The 18,821-nt window shown below is 39.0% G+C and overlaps 1 protein-coding gene and 1 long non-coding RNA gene across 2 annotated transcripts; one reads left to right on the forward strand and one right to left on the reverse strand.

Annotated features, from left to right (window-relative positions):
* The first annotated feature begins 390 nt into the window (after window positions 1-390).
* On the forward strand, window positions 391-1,325 carry LOC103266487. Its single transcript, XR_002482290.1, has 2 exons — window positions 391-866; window positions 1,088-1,325. It is a non-coding gene; the product is annotated as an uncharacterized LOC103266487 (long non-coding RNA).
* On the reverse strand, window positions 1,177-14,094 carry CEP295 (centrosomal protein 295). Its single transcript, XM_021715306.1, is given in 15 exon segments — window positions 1,177-1,290; window positions 1,385-1,481; window positions 1,556-1,649; window positions 1,770-1,937; window positions 2,060-2,132; window positions 3,824-3,976; window positions 5,023-5,681; window positions 6,635-6,812; window positions 7,578-7,699; window positions 8,452-8,475; window positions 8,478-8,571; window positions 8,574-8,701; window positions 9,590-9,692; window positions 10,233-10,336; window positions 13,927-14,094. Coding segments are annotated over 15 exon segments (2,157 nt in total). The 5' UTR covers window positions 14,048-14,094; the 3' UTR covers window positions 1,177-1,251.
* Window positions 14,095-18,821: the final 4,727 nt, after the last annotated feature.

The raw sequence follows: 18,821 nt of genomic DNA on the forward strand, positions 1-18,821 counted from the left end.
AATACTCAGAACATAAAAGATGTATGGGAAAAGTTATCAGAAACATGCATATCTCTAGAGTTTGTGATCAGAGGCCCAATTCAGATGAGAATGGGAGTAGGATAATTCAACCTTAAAGTGGATTGAAAAGATGCAAAATATTTGCAGTGAGCAATTTTAAGCCTGAGAGTTTCAATATGTAAGTTAGGCACTGGGTTCTAGGATAATTTGGGACCTAAGCAACCTCATTTTGAAAGGGAGCTTTTATATTTAATAATACATAAGGGAACTTTCTATATTTAATAGTACATATGAGCTTTAAATATGGGCTTTTCTGTAGGTGGCATTTTGAAGTTTTCATCAGTTCAAGTGGAGATAAAGAAGCCAAAATAAAACAATTGTGGCAAGTAATCGTTTTCATTTTACCATAAGTTGGTTTGTCCCAGGGTATACATATGGTCATTACCAAGGCTTTTAGAATGGAGTTTCTAATTTGCTGTGGACATGACCATAAAAAATTTCCCACTAGGTTTTCTATCTGCTACCTTGTTAGCAATCAGCCTATCGGGAACATTTTATTGACTTTATTAGACTGTTGTTTAGATGTCTGTCCAATCGAAATAGAATGCAAGCCACATGTGGTTTTCTAATAGCTGTTTTATCAGTAGAACTTAACACAGTGGATGCTTGAGCCATGCAGATGTGCTTTGCATAGTTAATATGCAAGTACACATTGACTCCATTGTATGTAGTGAGTACATCATAATTCACTATGTGATCATCTCTAGAAATGTAAACTTTGTATTATTATTGTCACATAGGGCTTACAGGACAGTCATGGAATAAGCATCAATCCTACTTTAAAAGCATCAATCCTACTTTAAAAGGTATGTGTATTCATTAAAGACACCTAGGTCATTTCAAAGAGGGCTTGTAGGTCTGTGAAACCAAGAGCTCTTAACGCTGTGACCAAAGATTTAAGTTCTCTTGTAGGGTGATGCCATAGCTCCCAGTGGTGCTATGTTTCCCTGAGGAGATACAAGACTTAGACACCTAATCCATGATTATTGATGTGGGAAAGCTTTAAAATTCGGTTTCTCTTCATTAGGGCTATCTTGAAGATAAATTCTGACTCCAACTTTAGAAGAATCTGACCTTGATGAAAAGTAGAAGAAATGATGACACGTGAAAGCTGCATTTTAAAGTTATTTATATAAAAAAGATTTTTTTAATGTTATACAGACAATAAAACTCTGCACTGTTTGTAGAAAGTCAACATATATTTTTGGCTCGGAGTTTATCCAGTGTTTTCTGTTGAGGAAATATAAATAAATAATTAAGCAGTTTTCAGTTTCTATGTTTCATGCTTTAAAAATTAGACTCCTGCCACCCAGCTCCATTTTACCTTATGAAATTCTTTTGCTCGTGCTCTGTTTTGGGCATAAGCTTCTTGTTTTGCCTTCTCTTCCTTTTGTTTCACTTCAGCTAGCTGATTGTGCAGTCTGTATGAGGTTTACATGGAATTAGAGATGAATACTGGGAAAAAACGTGAGCCACTGAATTAAACCAACCCTACCTTAGAGACCTTTGGTGCGTGAAGGCTTGTGTAGTCTTTCTGTCTTCAGGGAAAGATGCTCTATTCACACCCTTCAGGTGACTCACAGATGAACCTAAGAGCAAGTGCTTTTGAAGGTCAGATTCAGTTTAATAACTTTGGAAAACAAAATCAAAAAGCTTGCTGCTCTAGACATTCATGGAGGTAGTTGAAGATTTTAAGAAATTCAACATACTCATAGATGGTTTCTTCTTAACTATTTTCATTTGAGAATTTTCAGAGACACGAGTTTTATTTCTTATTTCTTTCTGCCTCTGGTAGGATTTCTCCACAAATGATTTTTTTCTTTTTAGAAATGCTTCTTGTAAGCTCTCTGGTTTAGGTTTAAAATTTGGAAGGGTTTCTGTTGGGAGGGGAGACAAAAAAACACAAAAAACTTGGTGCTTTTTATGCCAAGAATGTGTTTAACAGGGCTCCCACCAGCCCAACTCATAGCACAGCCCATTTCAGATACTCAACGCATACCTGTAGACAACATTGGCTTTTCCATAGAGAGCTCTGATACAGCTAGGTAATCTGAGGTTTCTGGTTCATCTACCTAATGGCAAGAAAAGTCACCCATTAATTTGGCTCTACTTTTTTTTTCCCAGAACAGGGTCTTGGTATGTGGCTTGGGCTGGGACCAGGCAGCCCTACTGCCTCAGCCTCCCAAGTAGCTGGGACTACAGACTTTAATCAAAATTTTTTTGGTTCTGTTTTCCCCCAGTAGAGCTACAAAAATGTTTTCCTAGTGCAGTGCCTGTGCTCATGTGCCACCTGTATTTGAAGGCTCGAATCCCTGCTTTTCTGGTCAAAAGATCTAAGCATGCCCATTGTGAATGGGGGGGGGAGGGGCAGATTCCCTCCAACAGGTTGTGCCCAACTTACCTGGGTCCCTTTCTCATGCCACTTAACTGCTTTGTGCTGCCCTCACCTCAAACCTCTTAGACCTCTGCTTTTCTATTAAAATGCTTTTTTAAAAGTTTTTCACAACTAGCTGTGGTTGTGGAGTCACTTCTCAATATCTTGGAATTTTTACTTAGGCATACCTTTCTAATTTGGCATTAAAACGCTAGCTATATGATACATGAAAATCAGTTATGCCAATTTAGAGGTAAGCATGAACTCTGGTAAAAGATGCTTGGAACCTTTCTGCAAAACTATGTAGTGCAAAGTAAAAGACCATACACAATAGTGTGACTTATCGTTTGCACCAAACAACAGCTGGTGGTGGTCTAGTCTAAGAAGTTTCCTAATCTACCCAAAGTCTGGACTTCATCTGTAATTCCAGTGACTGCCATCTGAGGAATGAAGTTATCAGCTACGTGAGAAACAGCTGGTTTGCTTGTAGAAAATGGAAGATTAAGCTAACTTTAGAAGCACAATTTTTTCATCAGTACTGAAAAGTTCAAAATGAACTTACTGCTCCATTCACTTCAGGTCTAGTGGATTTCCTTACCTCACAGGATACTACTGCCCTTCAGAACAATGGAAGGTATAACTCATCACTTAATATACGAGGAGGGACCCCAAGAAAACAGTTCCTCTGGTTTGGTTTTTTAAGCTGGAGGTTTTGAGAAGGTTGTGTAGAAATCCTGAGTTGTGGCTAACAGGTGAGTGGTTCTTCACCATGACAACATACCCACACTGTGCTGAGGCTCTGCAGTTTTTGGCAAAAAACAGCATTGACTCTCTTGCCCCATTCTTATTTGCCAGATCTTGCATCTTCATAGGTATATGGCATCAAACAGTACTTTGAAGGGGACCAGTGTGTTTAAATATATGAAAAAGTATACAATTCTTTTTTTGTTGTTGTTTTTTTTTTGAGTTGGAGTCTCACTCTGTCGCCCAGACTGGAGTGCAGTGGCCGCTCCCAGCCACCGCAGCCTGCTGGGCTCCAGTGATCCTTCCGCCTCAGCCTTCCAAGTAGCCGGAATTACAGGCATGCGCTACCACGCCCAGCTGATTTTTTGATTTATTGTAGAGATGAGGTCTCGCTGCCCAGGCGGGTCTCGAACCCGCGGGCTCAGGCAATCCACTCACCTCAGCCTCCCAAAGGCACGGGATTATAGGCTGAGCCACCGAGCCTGGCTAAGTATACAATTTTTAAAGAACTCAGGGCTTATTTTTTTTTTCTGGGTCCCCTTTGTATTTAGGGCTAGCATATGGAACAAAGCAATGCTTTCAGGAAAACAAAAGTATCAGTGTCTGGTTTTCGCTTATGTTGTATTAATGAGGTGCATTTGTAGCAAAAGCTATGAAGCTTACCTGAAAACAGGTTTTTGCCTCATTCTCTTCTCTTAGTGTTAAGTTTGCAAACTCCGTTTCAAGAATACTGATATCACTGGTGCTTATTAAAGTAAGTTCTGGTTCTTCCATTATACCATGGCCAGATTCTGTCTCCTGTGTAATACAATTAAAAGTGGATAAAAGTTCACTGTACATTGTATATTTTGTGCAAATGTTCATAAAAGGGAAAATAATGTAAACGAGATCAATTTACAAAGACCACAGATTATACAGACTCCCCTAGGGCTCTCCAACTCTAGCATTCACTTCTAGGATGAAGAAAATCGGGTGATAACTGTCTGAAAATATCTACTGCAGAGATGAGGGCTAGGCAGATAACTAACATGTAAACGCAGGTTGACTGGGACTCAAGGGCCACAGTGCCTATCCTGTATAGTGGACCAGGGGCCAGTAATGCAGGCTCATGCTTACAATCCAAGCACTTTGGGAGGCAGAGGCAAGAGAACTGCCTGGGCAACTTTGTGAGAAGTCTTTACAGCAGATAAAAATTAGTTGGGCATGGTGGTGCATGCCTGTGGTTCTAGCTAAAGTAGGATTTTCTGAGCCCAGCAGGTTGCTGTGGCTGTGTGTGCCACTGCACTACAGCCTGTGTGGCAGTAAGGAAAAAAAGTGAGGGCAATTGTGTTGCAGCCAGGTTAACATATTTTATCTGTGGGAAGATAAACTCAGTTTTAGAAGGTGCACTGAAACCAAACATAGCTTGCTTAATATGAAGAATGTTCTAATACTTATTCCAATGATAAACAGAATAGTGTAGTGCAACGAGGCTCACCACTGAAAGTGCTGAAACAGAGCCACTGTTTCTCAGGGAAGTTGGAGAAAGGAAATCCAAGTTGGGAGGAAAAATATGTAAAATTCAGACAACAGCTTTTAAAATGTGTAGTTTTCTCATTTCACTGAGAGATCATGAGCTTGATAATCTCAGACAGGAATATTAAGTAGTTTTGCTTCTCTTATATTGTTTCAAAAGTTTCCCTGCCTGGAGTCCTAGGCTTCTCAGAAGGATGAGGTGGGAGGGTCACTTGAGCCCAGGAGTTTAGCCTGGGCAACACCAAGGAAATACCCCCTCCTACTTTTTCTTAAAAGTTTTTCCTGAAAAGAAACATAAATGCTACTCATACAATGTTGATTTCACTTACCCAGATTGGAACAGAGCTCTGTAATGAAAATGATCCAGAGCTTACAGAAGGTTCTGATTGTGCTAGTTGAGATAGGTTTTTTATGATTTTTGGAGTGTCCACTTCAGTTGGATTCTCAAAATATTTTTGATTTTGAGTAGTTAATGAACGTGGTGTTTGAATTGACGTTCCCATCTCCATTGTTCTTATACATAATTGAGAGTCAGTTTCTTCTACCTGTGGATTTATGTCTAAAACCCTAGAGAATTCATTTTTATCCTCTTCAATGAGTCCTTGACTTTGTAACATTGTGACAACTTCTTTTTTTGATAGTTCTTTAAAGTCCAGCCCTTCTTTTCTGCTGTTTGTTTGGGGTTTTACTGAGCACTCACTAGATGTAGAACCACATGGAGTGCTATGTTGTACACAGTGATCAAACACATTAGCCTCATAAGATGAACTGCAGACTGAGCTTAAGGTTCCCACCGAGAGCTGGAAATGAACACTTTTTTTCTCATTCTGTGATACTTCAGTGTATTCGTCGGAGTAATGGTTCTGATTTTCCATGCCTTGGGAAGAATCTCTTGCTTCAATGCTAAGGATGCTTGGTAGGTCAGCACCCTGACTCCCCTCCTGTGAAGAAAATTCTGGCAGAAGCTGTTGAAAAGATTGTTCAGATCCTGTATTTAAAAGTTTTAAAAGTCAGTTAATCATTTTGTGTTGTTAAATGGATACATACATACTCTTTAGTAGTTTCTCAATAAATTGCAAACAATAAAGTCATGTTACCTTCTATGATTTTAGGCATGAAAGTTGACATGTGTAAACATGAATACAAAGATAAGATGGTCAGAGTGACCATCAACTCTATAGATGACATGTATTTTCTCCTTTTCTAATATTTAATATAGACAGTATGGCTATAAGACTCCATGGGGGTGTTTTCCCCCTATAAGAGAACTTAATATTGACTTTAATAACAGGACTTAGAATAAAACATGTGTGGCTATGTATGTATGTGTGTATACAGTGTGGGTCTCTATATATAATTTGCACAAAAAGTTCTAGAAAGATAAACTGTTAACTGTAATGGTTGAGGTAGGGAAGTTGAAGAACAAGAGAAAACACTTTTTTTTGGAGTTGAGTCTCACGGTCACCCAGGCTGGAGTGCAGTGGCACACTCATGGCCACTGCAGCCTTAACCTGTTGGGCTCTGGCATTCCTTCCACCTCAGCCTTCCAAGTAGCTGGAACTACAGGCATGTGCCACAGTGCCTGACTAATTTTTTGTTTATTGTAGAGATGAGGTCTCACCAAGTTGCCCAGGCTGGTCTTGAACCCTGGGCCCAGGCAATCCTCTCACCTCAGCCTCCCAAAGTGCTGGGATTATAGGTGTAAACCACCATCCCCAGCTACTCTTTTTATTTTATGATGTTCAGCATTGCAAAAAAAAAAAAATGCATGTGTTAATTAAGTAAATATGCCATTAAAGAGATAGAACTGGTAACACTGGGGACAGGGGTGAGGACAGGAGTGGAGACAAACCAAGAGGTGCTAGGCACAATTTCCAAGGAAATGGAGGTAAAGAACCATGAAACAAAGCACTAGGTTTTATTTAACTTTTTCTAACTTACCCTCAATAATATTTTCTGTATCAAAACTCTGAGCTGCAGCACAAGCCAAGTTAGTGTCAGGTTGCTGGTGCAGGTTTGTGTTAAAAGAAGAATGCAGGCTGGTCCTCAGTGCTGTGAAAGAAACTGTACTTTTGGATGATCCTGTAGCATGGTGGCGTTGAGATGAAGAATCTGAGCTCTGACAGAAAACAACAGGGAAAGGCTGAAATACTGGTTATGTATTACAAATTGAGTCAATAATCACTATATTCCTTGGAGATGATTCTTCCTTAATTACCCCTTTTCTATCAGAGTACTAATTATCCAAACACAATTCTTCCTTTTCAGTCAGTATGAAAAATAATTTTAAGAAAACGTTATTTAGAAAACAGATTGTGAATTAACCAGGTAGAGTTTAGAACATAATTTTTAAAATCCTTCTTAAGTTTATCTGAAAAATTCTTTTTTCCAAATGAAATTGAGAAAGAGATAATGTTCTGATAAGCACAAACTATACAGAGTAGCTTGGGATGTTAGAATGTCAGGCTATGGAAGCAAAGACACCCAGGTTTGAATCTCTATTACTCTGTAGAAAGAGACTTTAAATTTTGTAAAATCATATTTGCCTATTGAAATGTTACACAGTTAAAAGTTCTCAAGCCTCTTATGGAGTCATACCCACTAGCTGGAAATAAGGGTTAGGGTTAGGGGTTCGAGTTAGAACAAACTATTAGAATCACCTGGAGAGTTTTAAAAACAAATTCACAGTATTCAAGCACTCCCAGAGATTCTGATTTAATTGGTCTTGAGTGTAGTCTGGGCAATAGAAATTTTAAAAGCTTTCCATGTGACTCTAGTAAGGTTAAAATTAAGAATCAAGGTTAAAAACCATTGTTCTAACAGAAGAAAAGACTTAGAAATGTTCTCGGATATTCACTGCAATGGGGCATCTACTTCAATATACCTGGCAGAAGTCTCTGTTGTCTTGATAAATCCCAGAGGATGATGATGATAAATCAAAATCTGGATGTGGTTCCAAGGGCTTAAACAGCTGATGATGCAAATTTGGAAAAATGTATTCCAATTCTGGAAAGTCAAGATCAACTGTTGGAATTTTGTGGGAAAAAATGATAAGTTTATTTTTGAAATTTAAAATTAAGCCTAGAAAAGGAGTAGCAAGAACAAATCTGCAAGAGCTTGTTTTCAGGTGACTCCAAGGCAACAAAATTGCTTCCATTTTCAGCAGATGCTTTCAAATGAAGTCCTATAATGAATATTCCAAAGGCCCAAAAAACTAGACCAAAACTTTTGACAAGTATACATTTCCATTTCCATTTCCACTAGCTCCAAAGCCTTATGAGGCTAGTTAGGAGCAGCAGGACATACGTGATCATGGCTGCACCATAAAGAAAAAAAATCCTCCCTGTGTTCAGTATTATGGTGGGCCAGACAATGTACTTTGTGTATACTATCTAATTTAATCGCCAACATCCTTTTACAGAAGATGAAAATGGTTTTACAGCTAGGAAATGGTCAAACTATGTCTTGAATCTAGGTCTGATTTCTGAGCTCTTGCTCGCAACAGTGGCAATACTGCCTTAGCCGTAATAGCTAACTTTGTCATGGTAAAGAGAGACCTGCTAATTAGCACGTTCCTCACTTAGTCTAATTAGTTTTAGGTCCCCTTTCTCACTAAATGCCCTCAATATTTTCTGTGGTATAACTGTGTTACAGCGGGTCATAAAAACACGAAGCTCAAATAATCACTTTCATGAAACATGAAAACTTAACACTTAATTTACATAAATGTAAAATGTATTACTTTAAAATAATTTTACCCTGCAAGTCTGTTTTTTCAGGCATAAATTTGCTTCATTTATGTACTTGTCTATGATCTGCTGAAAGTGTGTGTGACCAGATGTAAATTCTTCCACTGCAGGCAACAAAGATTTATAAACACACCTGAAGTGTTCTGCTGTTGACAAATAACTCGTGTTGAAGGAGCTACAGAACTTAAAATATTTGTTTCCTCTTCTTTACTGATGGTAGATTCTTGTTCCTTATCGCCCAAGTGCTCTGAAAATGACTCTGAAAATTGAGTTTAATGAAAATATTTCATTAAAAAATTATCAAATACTTCATTAAAAAATATAGTGAAACACTATATTCCTTTTAATGGCTAGGTACACAACTTCTTTTTTTGAGTTGGAGTCTCACTCTGTCAACCAGGCTGGAGGGCAGTAGCACGCTCCTGGCCACTGCAGCTCCGACCTGCTGGACTCAGGCGATCCTCCCGCCTCAGCCTTCCAAGTAACTGGAACTACAGGTACGCACCACCATGCCCGGCTAATGCTTTGATTTATTGTAGAGATGAGGTCTCGCCAAGCTGTCCATACATACACTTCTTTAGAGATACATTTTGGTAATTAGGCAGGGCAACATCAATTGCTAAGAGATCAGTGCAACCAAGAAATTTGCTCAGATAGCTTTCTGCTAAATAAAAAAAATGTAACTTTGTAGCAACTACTACTCCACAGTGTTGTAGGGGGCCAGGCATGGTGGCTCATACCTGTAATCCCAATGCTTTGAGAAGCCAAGGTGGGAGAACTCCAAGAGCTGGAGATCAGTCTGGGCAATGTGCACACCTGTAGTCCCAGCTACTCAAGAGGCTGAGGCAGAACTACACCTGAGCCTGGGAGGTTGCGGCTGCGGTGAGCTGTGATGGTGCTACTGTACTCCCGGCTGGCAACAGAGAGAGACCCCAACTAAAATAAAAGTGGTGTTGGGGATCCACAGAGCATCCTTGTTACTTCTAGTCATATTTGGCCCACCATACTGTCCAGTATTCTACTTGGCATGAATACTGAAACTTAGAGACTCCCCAGTGTATTGTGAAAAATTGGTGCTTCCTTCCACAACGGTATTGCAAGATAAATTGGTGCTAGTCTTTTGTTTATAAACATTAGACATTATTACCTGGATCTGTAAGGCTCAAATCTATGTTTTCATAACTTAAAAAGCTCCCAGTAGAAACGGTTACTGAAGATAATGGCTCATGAGAAATCTCCTGTGTTTCAGCCTAGACATTAAGGGGAATATTAGACCACAATGTAGAAAGTAATATTTAGAGAAATCATAAATCACCAGTCTCTGCAGTTGTCAATTCTGAGCTCAGGTCAAGTGTAGAAAAATTCATAGTTACAAAGAAATCAGTAGTAAAACTTATCATCATTGCTCAGAATTTGTCTTTTATACACATATATATACAAATACACACATAGAGTATCATTCATTCGTTAGCAAGTCCTGAATTACCCCATCTACATTATAAACACACACACACACACACACACACACACACACACACACACACACCCCCCCCAGACATATGTCCTTATTGTTTTACGGTTTTGCTTCTCAGAACTGTGGAGATCATGCATCAGGTAGATGGAAAGTTCTCTGATGCTCAGATTTGGCTATTCTCATCACTGATCTACTTCAGTAAGAGCAGATCTCAGAGAACACAGACTTGAATATTTTATATCTTCTGCAAATTAAGCAAAAGAGACGATGAAGCCAAAAGCTCTAAAAATGTAGTAAACACTAAGATATTACTAACCTTATTTCCTGGCTTCACAGTTAGACCCAGATGTGTATAGTCTTCTTCCTCCACAGCATGGCTTAATACCGAATGGTTTTCAACAAAAGACTCCTTGACTGTCACTGAAAACGGATTTTGGAGTTTTAAGATAGGAAAAAAAAAAGGTCTGGAGTAGGGCAAATTTACTTTATTATTTGTTAAAAACATTCACTTGTCAGCACATTATACTTTTTTCTGGAAAACTGTAGCCACTGTTACTTTAGGAATCAAATGCCTCAAAAATATTTGTCATTAATACAGTTAAGATCCTACAGATGAGAAAAATGAATATAAATAATAAGAAACATGCCAAGCAACCAGTGGCTGCTTATGAATGCCAGCACAGGATTAATTTTCAATTATACTGTATCTTTTAGTGCTTTCTGTTTTATTTTATATTTTTAGAGCCAGAGTCTTCCTACGTTGCCCAGGTTCGTCTTGAAATCCTGGCCTCAAGTGATCTTCCTGCCTCAGCCTCCCAAGTAGTTGCAAGTCACTGTGTCCGGCTTTTTAGTGCTTTCTAAATTCACAGTACGATTATAAATTCACAGTAAGACTATATTGCTTTTATTATGAATTCATTCCTAGTAAGATCTGACATTTTAAAACATAAAAAAATTATACTTTAATGTTCTTATATTACTAACTCAGGTATTATGAATTGATTTTTTCCCCTCATTCCAAATATCCAAACATTTGTGAGAAAGCTAGCCAAGTCATATGAAGTCTGTGGCTCTGAAAAAGAATAAAATTAAAACTACTCCACTGGCTATAAAAATCCTGCCTAATTATCATCATGATATTAGATGATATGCACATTAAATGTATATTTCTTATATGTCTGTGTTATGAAGAATTGATTTTTAAACAAAAACCTAGTAAATAAACATAAACAGCCCAGGTGCAATGGCTCATGCCTGCAGTCTTGGCAACTCAGGAGGCTGTGGCAAGAGGATCAGTTAAGGCCAGGAGATTCAGGCTACAGTGAGCTATGATTACACCACTACACTCCAGCCTAGGTGACAGAGTGAGACCTTGTCTCTAAATCAACCCCAACAAAACAAACATAAATATACGCACACATGTACACATCCAACTGTATGTGTATACAGATATTTATTCGTAAATATCTGTATTATGGTTAATGAAGCAGACACAAAGCTAGTAGCAAATATTATTTGCCTTTAAATACAATTTTTTATTCTATGCCATTATAGTTCATTTAACTTTATTATGACAACTAATTTAACTCTTAAACTTTTCAATTGCTTCTATACATACTAAATTTTAAATAAAATGATAGGTGCTGAAATTTTACAGTGAATTTTTCTTTTTTTCTTTTCTTAAGTAGCTCATTTTAAAAGCTAGTTGGGAATTGAGAAGTTATTCTGGGGTTTTTTTAATCAATTAATAACAATTCCAAGATACTTGGAAGGCTCAGGATCGTCTGAGCCCAGCAAGTCAAGGCTGCAGTGGCCATAAGTGTGCCACTGCACTTCAGCCTGGGCAACAGTGAGACTCCGACTCAAAAAAAAAAAAAAAAAAGTAACAAAACAGAACTTTCTAAAATATAATAGAAAAAAATCTGAATCTGAGGATGATTATGAAAAGAAAAAAGCAGCCCCTGGTATCTAGGAGCTGACCTGGCCTTATCAGCTAGGACTTGGTTTTCTCCTGTTAAACATCAACAATTAGGCTGGGCACCATTGCTCATGCCTGTAATCCAAGCACTTTGAGAGGCCGAGGCGGGAGGACTGCTGGAGACTTCATCGCTACAAAACTTAATGAATTAGCTGGGCATGGTGGTAAGCGCCTGTAGTCCCATGTACTTGGGAGGCTGAGGCAGAGGATTAACTGAACCCAGGAGGTCAAGGCTGCAGTGACCTGTGATCATGCCACAGTGATCATGCCACTGCACTCCAGCCTGAGTGACAGAGTGAGACTCTAACCCAAAACAAAAACACTTTCACCAAACGCCAATCTCAGAAAAGGCCATGGTAAACAAAGACAAAAATGAGAGCCCTTGCAATTATATCTGAAGCAGATGGTCATGAATATTGTTCATGAGTGAGTGATTGCTGCTGTTCCACCAATTACCGCTTTAGCCTCACTCCATTCTTACTGCCTTCTACATAAGATTTTTTTAGGTACCTAACGGCAGAATTACCCCTGCTTCCTGACAACATCCAAGACCAATAAGCAAAGCCCTGCTTCCTTGAGCCCTTCTCCAAGTTACCAAATACAAGCCCAATTCCTTTCCAAATATCCTTTTATGAGACTCCTCATGGTTGCTCATGGCATGTACTCTCCTTCATGCAATGGGTCAAACACTCAAGCCTGTTCAACTATTATAGGGGTGTTCCTGGTAGTCTTTGGCTAGAGGATATCAACAGATGGAATAAAGGAATAAAAAGGAAATACAAGTATCCAATGGGCAAATAACAAAGAATGATATAATAGTTTTATTCACTGGAAATTACATATTTTACAGTTATTTTAATCTACAGTTTAAAAAGGAGATGTTAAAGTCAATTTTTTCTATAAAATCTAAAAAGAATAGGTCTCGCTCATCTCTCATTCTATTAAACTATAGATAACTAATATATCAATTATCTAAGTATATGTGACAGTGAAAAAGAAATGTGGTTCGAAAAGGTAACGTCTTAAAAGATGCCTTACATCTAATAAAACAGTACTAGAACAATGCTTTGTATGGTCGGTACGTAATACTACACATAAAACAGCTATATACATATACATTTATGCATCTATATGTGCACATACAAATTAAAAAGCAAGAAAATTAACATTGGCTATGTGTGGCAGAATCAAATGACTTAAAGATTTTTCCTGGCAGCAGACAGCAGACATTCTCGCTACTATCCTGCCCATTGTGCCCTTCGCAATGTATCTTCTCTGTATCTTTCTTAGCTCAAAAATATATATATATATATATTTTTCCTGGCCGGGCATAGAGGCTCACGTCTGTAATCTCAGCACTCTAGGAGGCTGCGGGAAGGACTGCTTGAGCCCAAGAGTTTTAGACCAACCTGGACAATATAGTGAGACTTTGTCTTTAAAAAAATAAAAATTAGCCAGGTATGTTGGCACATACTTGTTGACCTAGCCAATTGGAAGGCTGAAGCAGGAGAAATGCTGGAGCCCAGGAGTTCAAGGCTGTGGTAACTAATCATGCCACTGTACTCCAGCCTGGGTGACAGAATGAGATCTCAACTCAAAAAAAAATTTTTCCTTGTAAATATTTAAATTATTCAAAAAAAAAAAAAAATGCAGCTCATGCAGAATGCCCACAGATACGATTTTTAAAATATTTAACAGTATTTAATTAACTATAATTTTTACCATTATTTAATTAAATAGTAAGCTTATTGTTACAAATAGGCGTAAACAAAATTCTGAGGCTGCCCATTGTATAAAACTCATACCCTCATATACTACCTACTGATATTTATTTAATGAAACAATTTAGTTATTTATTTCTTTTAACAATGGCCTAGAACAACATAGTATGAGTGCACCATAATGATTCAATTAACAACAGTCACTGAGGTTATTTGCCATTTTTCACTATTACATATAATGCTACCATAAATATCCTTTGTCTATATATCCTTGTACATATAATTCCACTTTCAATTTATTAATCTCTCACCTGCTTCATTACAGTCATCGTCACCAACATTTTCCTGGGCAACTGGGTGAGGACAACCAAATGGATCACGGGCTAGTGGGCTCCCAAGGAAACTTTGTTCTCGACTTATTGAGACCCTCATGGGGTCTCTGTCTTGATAAAAATCTGGTTTACCTGGAAAGAAAAAAAAAAGACTTATTAGATTTCCACTTAAGTTTCTAAACTCTTAAAGGCTTGATCTATGTAGTAAGAAGATAATAACTGCCTATCTTTCAGGCAGGCTTTTCAATTATTTTAATTTTTTTTTTTTAAGTGACAAAGCAGGATTTATTGAAAGGACAGAAAAGCTACCATAGTGGGAGGGAACCTTGCCCTATTTTGCTAAGTTTTTAATGACACTCTTACCTCTCCTTACCAGATTATGCCTCAGTTTGAGTAATCACAAGATTTCCTGGGGAATTTACTAACCATCAATAGTATTGTAAGGTATAATGTGCATCCATACTATGTCTATGTCTACCCCTACACCCCCACCTCCACCCATATCTATACTCATACCTATATTTCCACCCATATCTATACTCACACCCATATTTATCATTCAGAAGTAGCCACAACCAATTTGTGGTGTAAGAAGTAAAGATGGGCTTAAGAGGGGATAACTGGGAGACTATAAGGGAAGTCTAAGGAGTTCTCTCATGCTCCAGTCCTTGATCTGGGTGGTGGTTACAAGGTATGATTATTAAAGTGATAAAACTGAAACATGATCTGTGCTCCTTTTTGAATGCTATACTATGAGAAAAAATAAAAACAAGTAATCAAATAAGGAATGTAAGATACTCAAAAGAAGCAAGCTAATTTATCGTGTAGAACCCCAGAAAAACTTGGAAATTAAAGGCACCAGGTATTATAAAAGGAAGGCATGCACTAAGGAACTGAAAACAGAGAAAATGTTTAAAACGATGTACTTGGAACAGTTAGGTCTCTCTATTCTCCTGAGATCCCTGTCCTTCAACATCATCCCCGGAGGAGGCTAATGGTTCGTTGTTGGAGACATTGAATCAGACACATGCTGAATTCAGGAACATCAGGAACAGGAAAAAGGCAAGGGGGAACAGAATGCCATAGGAAATCAGGGAGAATTAAGAGAAAGTATTAAGAGAAAATCTCAACCTAGATCCACGATGCCATCACCAGGCTTATATCAAGATTAGAAGATCAGTCGGGCTCGGTGGCTCAGCCTGTAATCCCGTGCCTTTGGGAGGCTGAGGTGAGTGAATTGCCTAAGACCGTGGGTTCGAGACCCTCCTGGGCAACTTGGTGAGACCTCATCTCTACAATAAATCAAAAACTAGCTGGGCGTGGTAGCGCGCGCCTGTAGTTCCAGCTACTTGGAAGGCTGAGGCGGAAGGATCACCAGAGGAGTCCGGGAGCGGCCACTGCACTCCAGTATGGGTGACAGAGTGAGACTCCAACTCAAAAAAAAAAAAAAAAAAAAAAGATTAGAGCATCTTTCTTTGAGGAAACTGTGAACTGCCTTACGGAAAAAAGGCACTACAGACACTAAGGTGAGGGACTTCAATGCAAAGCCACACCTTTTCCAATGAAGTCCAGCAGTATACAGGCCCCTCATCCACAGAACCTCTCACTGGCTTTTAGCATCCTATTCAAATATGCAAGATATCAGAGGGAAGCTTTTAAAGTATAAGAAAGAGACAACAGGCCAGGTGTGGTGGCTTAGTCTGTAATCCCAGCACTTTGGGAGGTCAAGGCGAGAGGACTGCCTGAGCCTGGGGATTTGAGACCAGCCTGGGCAACTTGCTGAGGCCTTGTCTCTACAATAAATCACAAAAACTAGCCAGGAGTGGTGGTGTGCGTCTGTAGTTTCAGCTACTTGGAAGGCTGAGGTGGAAGGGTTGCCTAAGCCCAGCAGGTTGAAGCTGTGGTTGCTGTGACCATACCACTGCACTCCAGCCTAGGTGACAAGAGTGAGACTCCAACTCAAAAAAAAAAAAAGAAAAGAAAGAAAGAGACAACAAACCACAAAAGAACTTGGACAAAGAGAAAATACAAGAATTCAAACAAACAAAAAATTTAAATAAAGTAGGTAATATTCTGCAGGCATGAAGCTATAGCAGGATGCTATAACAACAGAAAATAAAAAAAGTGCAAACTTTTAGAAACCACAATTTGATAGTCAAAATAAAAATTTAAAAGAAAATTAGAAGGCTATTGCTTTGCTAAGCTCTGGCCTGGCCATGTGGTTCTTTGAGCTATGGCCACCATGTTTTCTTAGCTTTGGCCCCCTCCCCTACCTTGGAGAATTCTCTCTCTCTCTCCAACTTACTTTCTAAATAAACTATATTTTCATGTCATTTCTGTGCAATTCTTTGCATCTGTTTTGCGGCACTGAATTGCAGTCACACCACCCCTCCCCCATCAGAGGGCCCACCTGGATTTTGACCTAATATTTTTGGAGGTCGCACCGAGATTTGTCACTCTCTCGTTCTCACTCTTCTCTCTCTCTTTTTAGAAGCAGGATTTATTGAGGACAGAAAAGTTCCCACAGTGGGAGGGGATCCGAGGGGGTTGCCCTCTCTCACGCTTATCTTTTCCGACCTGAGTCTCTCTGTAGAGAGAGATGGGGTGTTTGGATCCTTTTATCTACTCCTTGCTCTTTGTGCCTATCGCCTGCAATGAGCTACATCGTAACAGACCTCTCCTTGTCATCTCAGCCTCGTCTGGTACAGAACATCATTGGTGACTCTGTGCTGCCCTATTCCCTGTGAGAAGGTCAGAAAGTAAGCCTCAGGAGGCTGCTGTCCGGCTGCCTGTGTAAACGCACCTTAGTGACTGTGTCTTTTACAGGCCTCCTAGGAACTGCTCCCAAGACCAATCCCTCTCTCCACGCGCTACCCTGATCCTTGCTAGGAGGTCTTTAAAGGTGACCTGAGGGGCTTGTTTTCTGTCTCCACTTGAGATTTTTTTTTTTTGCTCAGGTCCAGAGCCCTCTGCATTCTTTCAGGCTAATTTCACTGATCCTCTGCCCAGGACACTGGCTGATGACGTGGATGGTTTTTGCGAGGGCCCAGGGTCCTCTGGGTTCTCTATTCTGCTTCAGAGTTTTTTTTGCTGGTGTCTGGAACCCTCTGCATTCTCCTTTCCAAGTCTTCTGAGTGCATGTTTTGGAGCAGCCTTCTACTGGGGCCTGTGGCTCTCTGGGCTATGAAAGTGGTGCCTCTGGGTGCGCATTCTTCTGAAGAAAGAACACGTAGCTCAGAAATGGTGACCACTGAGGAGCCCAGAAAACCTGCTCAAGTGCCTGGCACAGCTCACCACCACCACCCCAAATACTCCAGGTGATTATTAGGGTGCTGGAACCCAAATTAATTTATCAATTAACAGATGTGCCAGCTGTTTGGTCTTGGCCATCTATGTTGGAATCATATAGCCTTATTTTAGTCAAAAGTTACTAGAAAGTTAACTCATATTACAAATGTAAAAAGTTAACTATAAAAAAGGTAAAAGGGGCCGGGAGCAGTGAATCAAGCCTATGATCCCAGCACTTTGGGAGACTGAGGCAAGAAGATTGCCTGAGCTCAGGGGTTCGAGACCAGCCCGGGCAACTTGGTGAGACCTCATCTCTACAATTAAAAAAAAAATATATATATATATATATAAAAGCTGGGCATGGTAGCGCACACCTGTAATTCCAGCTACATGGAAGGTGAGGTGGAAGGATCACCTAAGCCCAGCAGGTAGAGGTTATGATGGTTGTGAGCATGCCACTGGCACTCCAGCATGGGCAACAGAGTGAGACTCCAACTCAAAAAAAAAAAAGAAGGTAAAAGGAAAGAAACCAGAAAGCAAAGGAAAGATGTAAAGAAAGCTGTTATAAAAGTAAGTTTTTGGTAAGAAAGGCTATAAAGAAAAGAGAATAATTTTGCCTAAGAAAGAATTCTTGACCTATAACAAGATGGCTGGTTATTTGAAAGAAAGTATTGGACAAAAACAGAAGGTTCAAGTATGTCAAAAAATGATATGTGTATGTTGTAGAATGGTATACATAAGGTTTGTGGAAAGAAATGTGTAAAAGGAATTCTATGAACAATCAAGTTTACAAAAAAATTTTAGTTATTTCTATGAATTCACCACTACTCTAATGCTAAGCCAAAAAATTACTGAGACACCAGAACATGAGCCTCTTAATTAACAATCTCCAAAATAATTTTCTCCTATATACAACGGGGGGGAGGGGGGGAACGCGAGACTAATTCAGTTAGCCCCCCTCTGTGTTTGCTGGTTTCCGTTGTTTAAAATCTTCTCTATTAAAAAGTGAGATGTTTTTTGTTTTTTTACTTTTCAAAATCTTTGAACTATCACTTTGGCTAAATAGTAACTCTTACAATGGCCTATAATCCTATGTCATAATATTATGATTTTAAAGCCTTTAAGAATTGTTTTAAGTATTACTAATTACTTTTGTCAAACTTTAAGGCAATATTTCCAGATGAAGAAATAAGGTCAATAACACTTCTCCTCCCATCAAAAGCAGAGAGATGTCAATCTCCCATTTCCTGAATGGAGGCTACCTGGGCTACACCCCGTTTAGCATATCAATCATTGTGAAGTTATACCAGACCTATCCTAAAAAGGGGGGGGGCAGTTGTAAATTCTCTTGTTTATTATTATTTCCTACAATTCAAATTACAACCTAACTACAGGTCTCCAAACTAATGCTTTTGATTTTTTTCCTTCAGACTTTCTAAAGTAGCTGTATTTCCTTTTTAACACTATCATTAACAACCTTTTTAACTGTCTATAAATTCTTATCACAAACCCACAAAACTCTTGAAAACCACAGCAGGGACATCCATATATGGTCCAAGGAACTCACTCACAACAATGGAAACTGC

This window comes from Carlito syrichta, unplaced genomic scaffold (assembly GCF_000164805.1).
Source record: "Carlito syrichta isolate Samal-C Ts95f unplaced genomic scaffold, Tarsius_syrichta-2.0.1 Scaffold100614, whole genome shotgun sequence".
Lineage (NCBI taxonomy): Eukaryota > Metazoa > Chordata > Mammalia > Primates > Tarsiidae > Carlito > Carlito syrichta.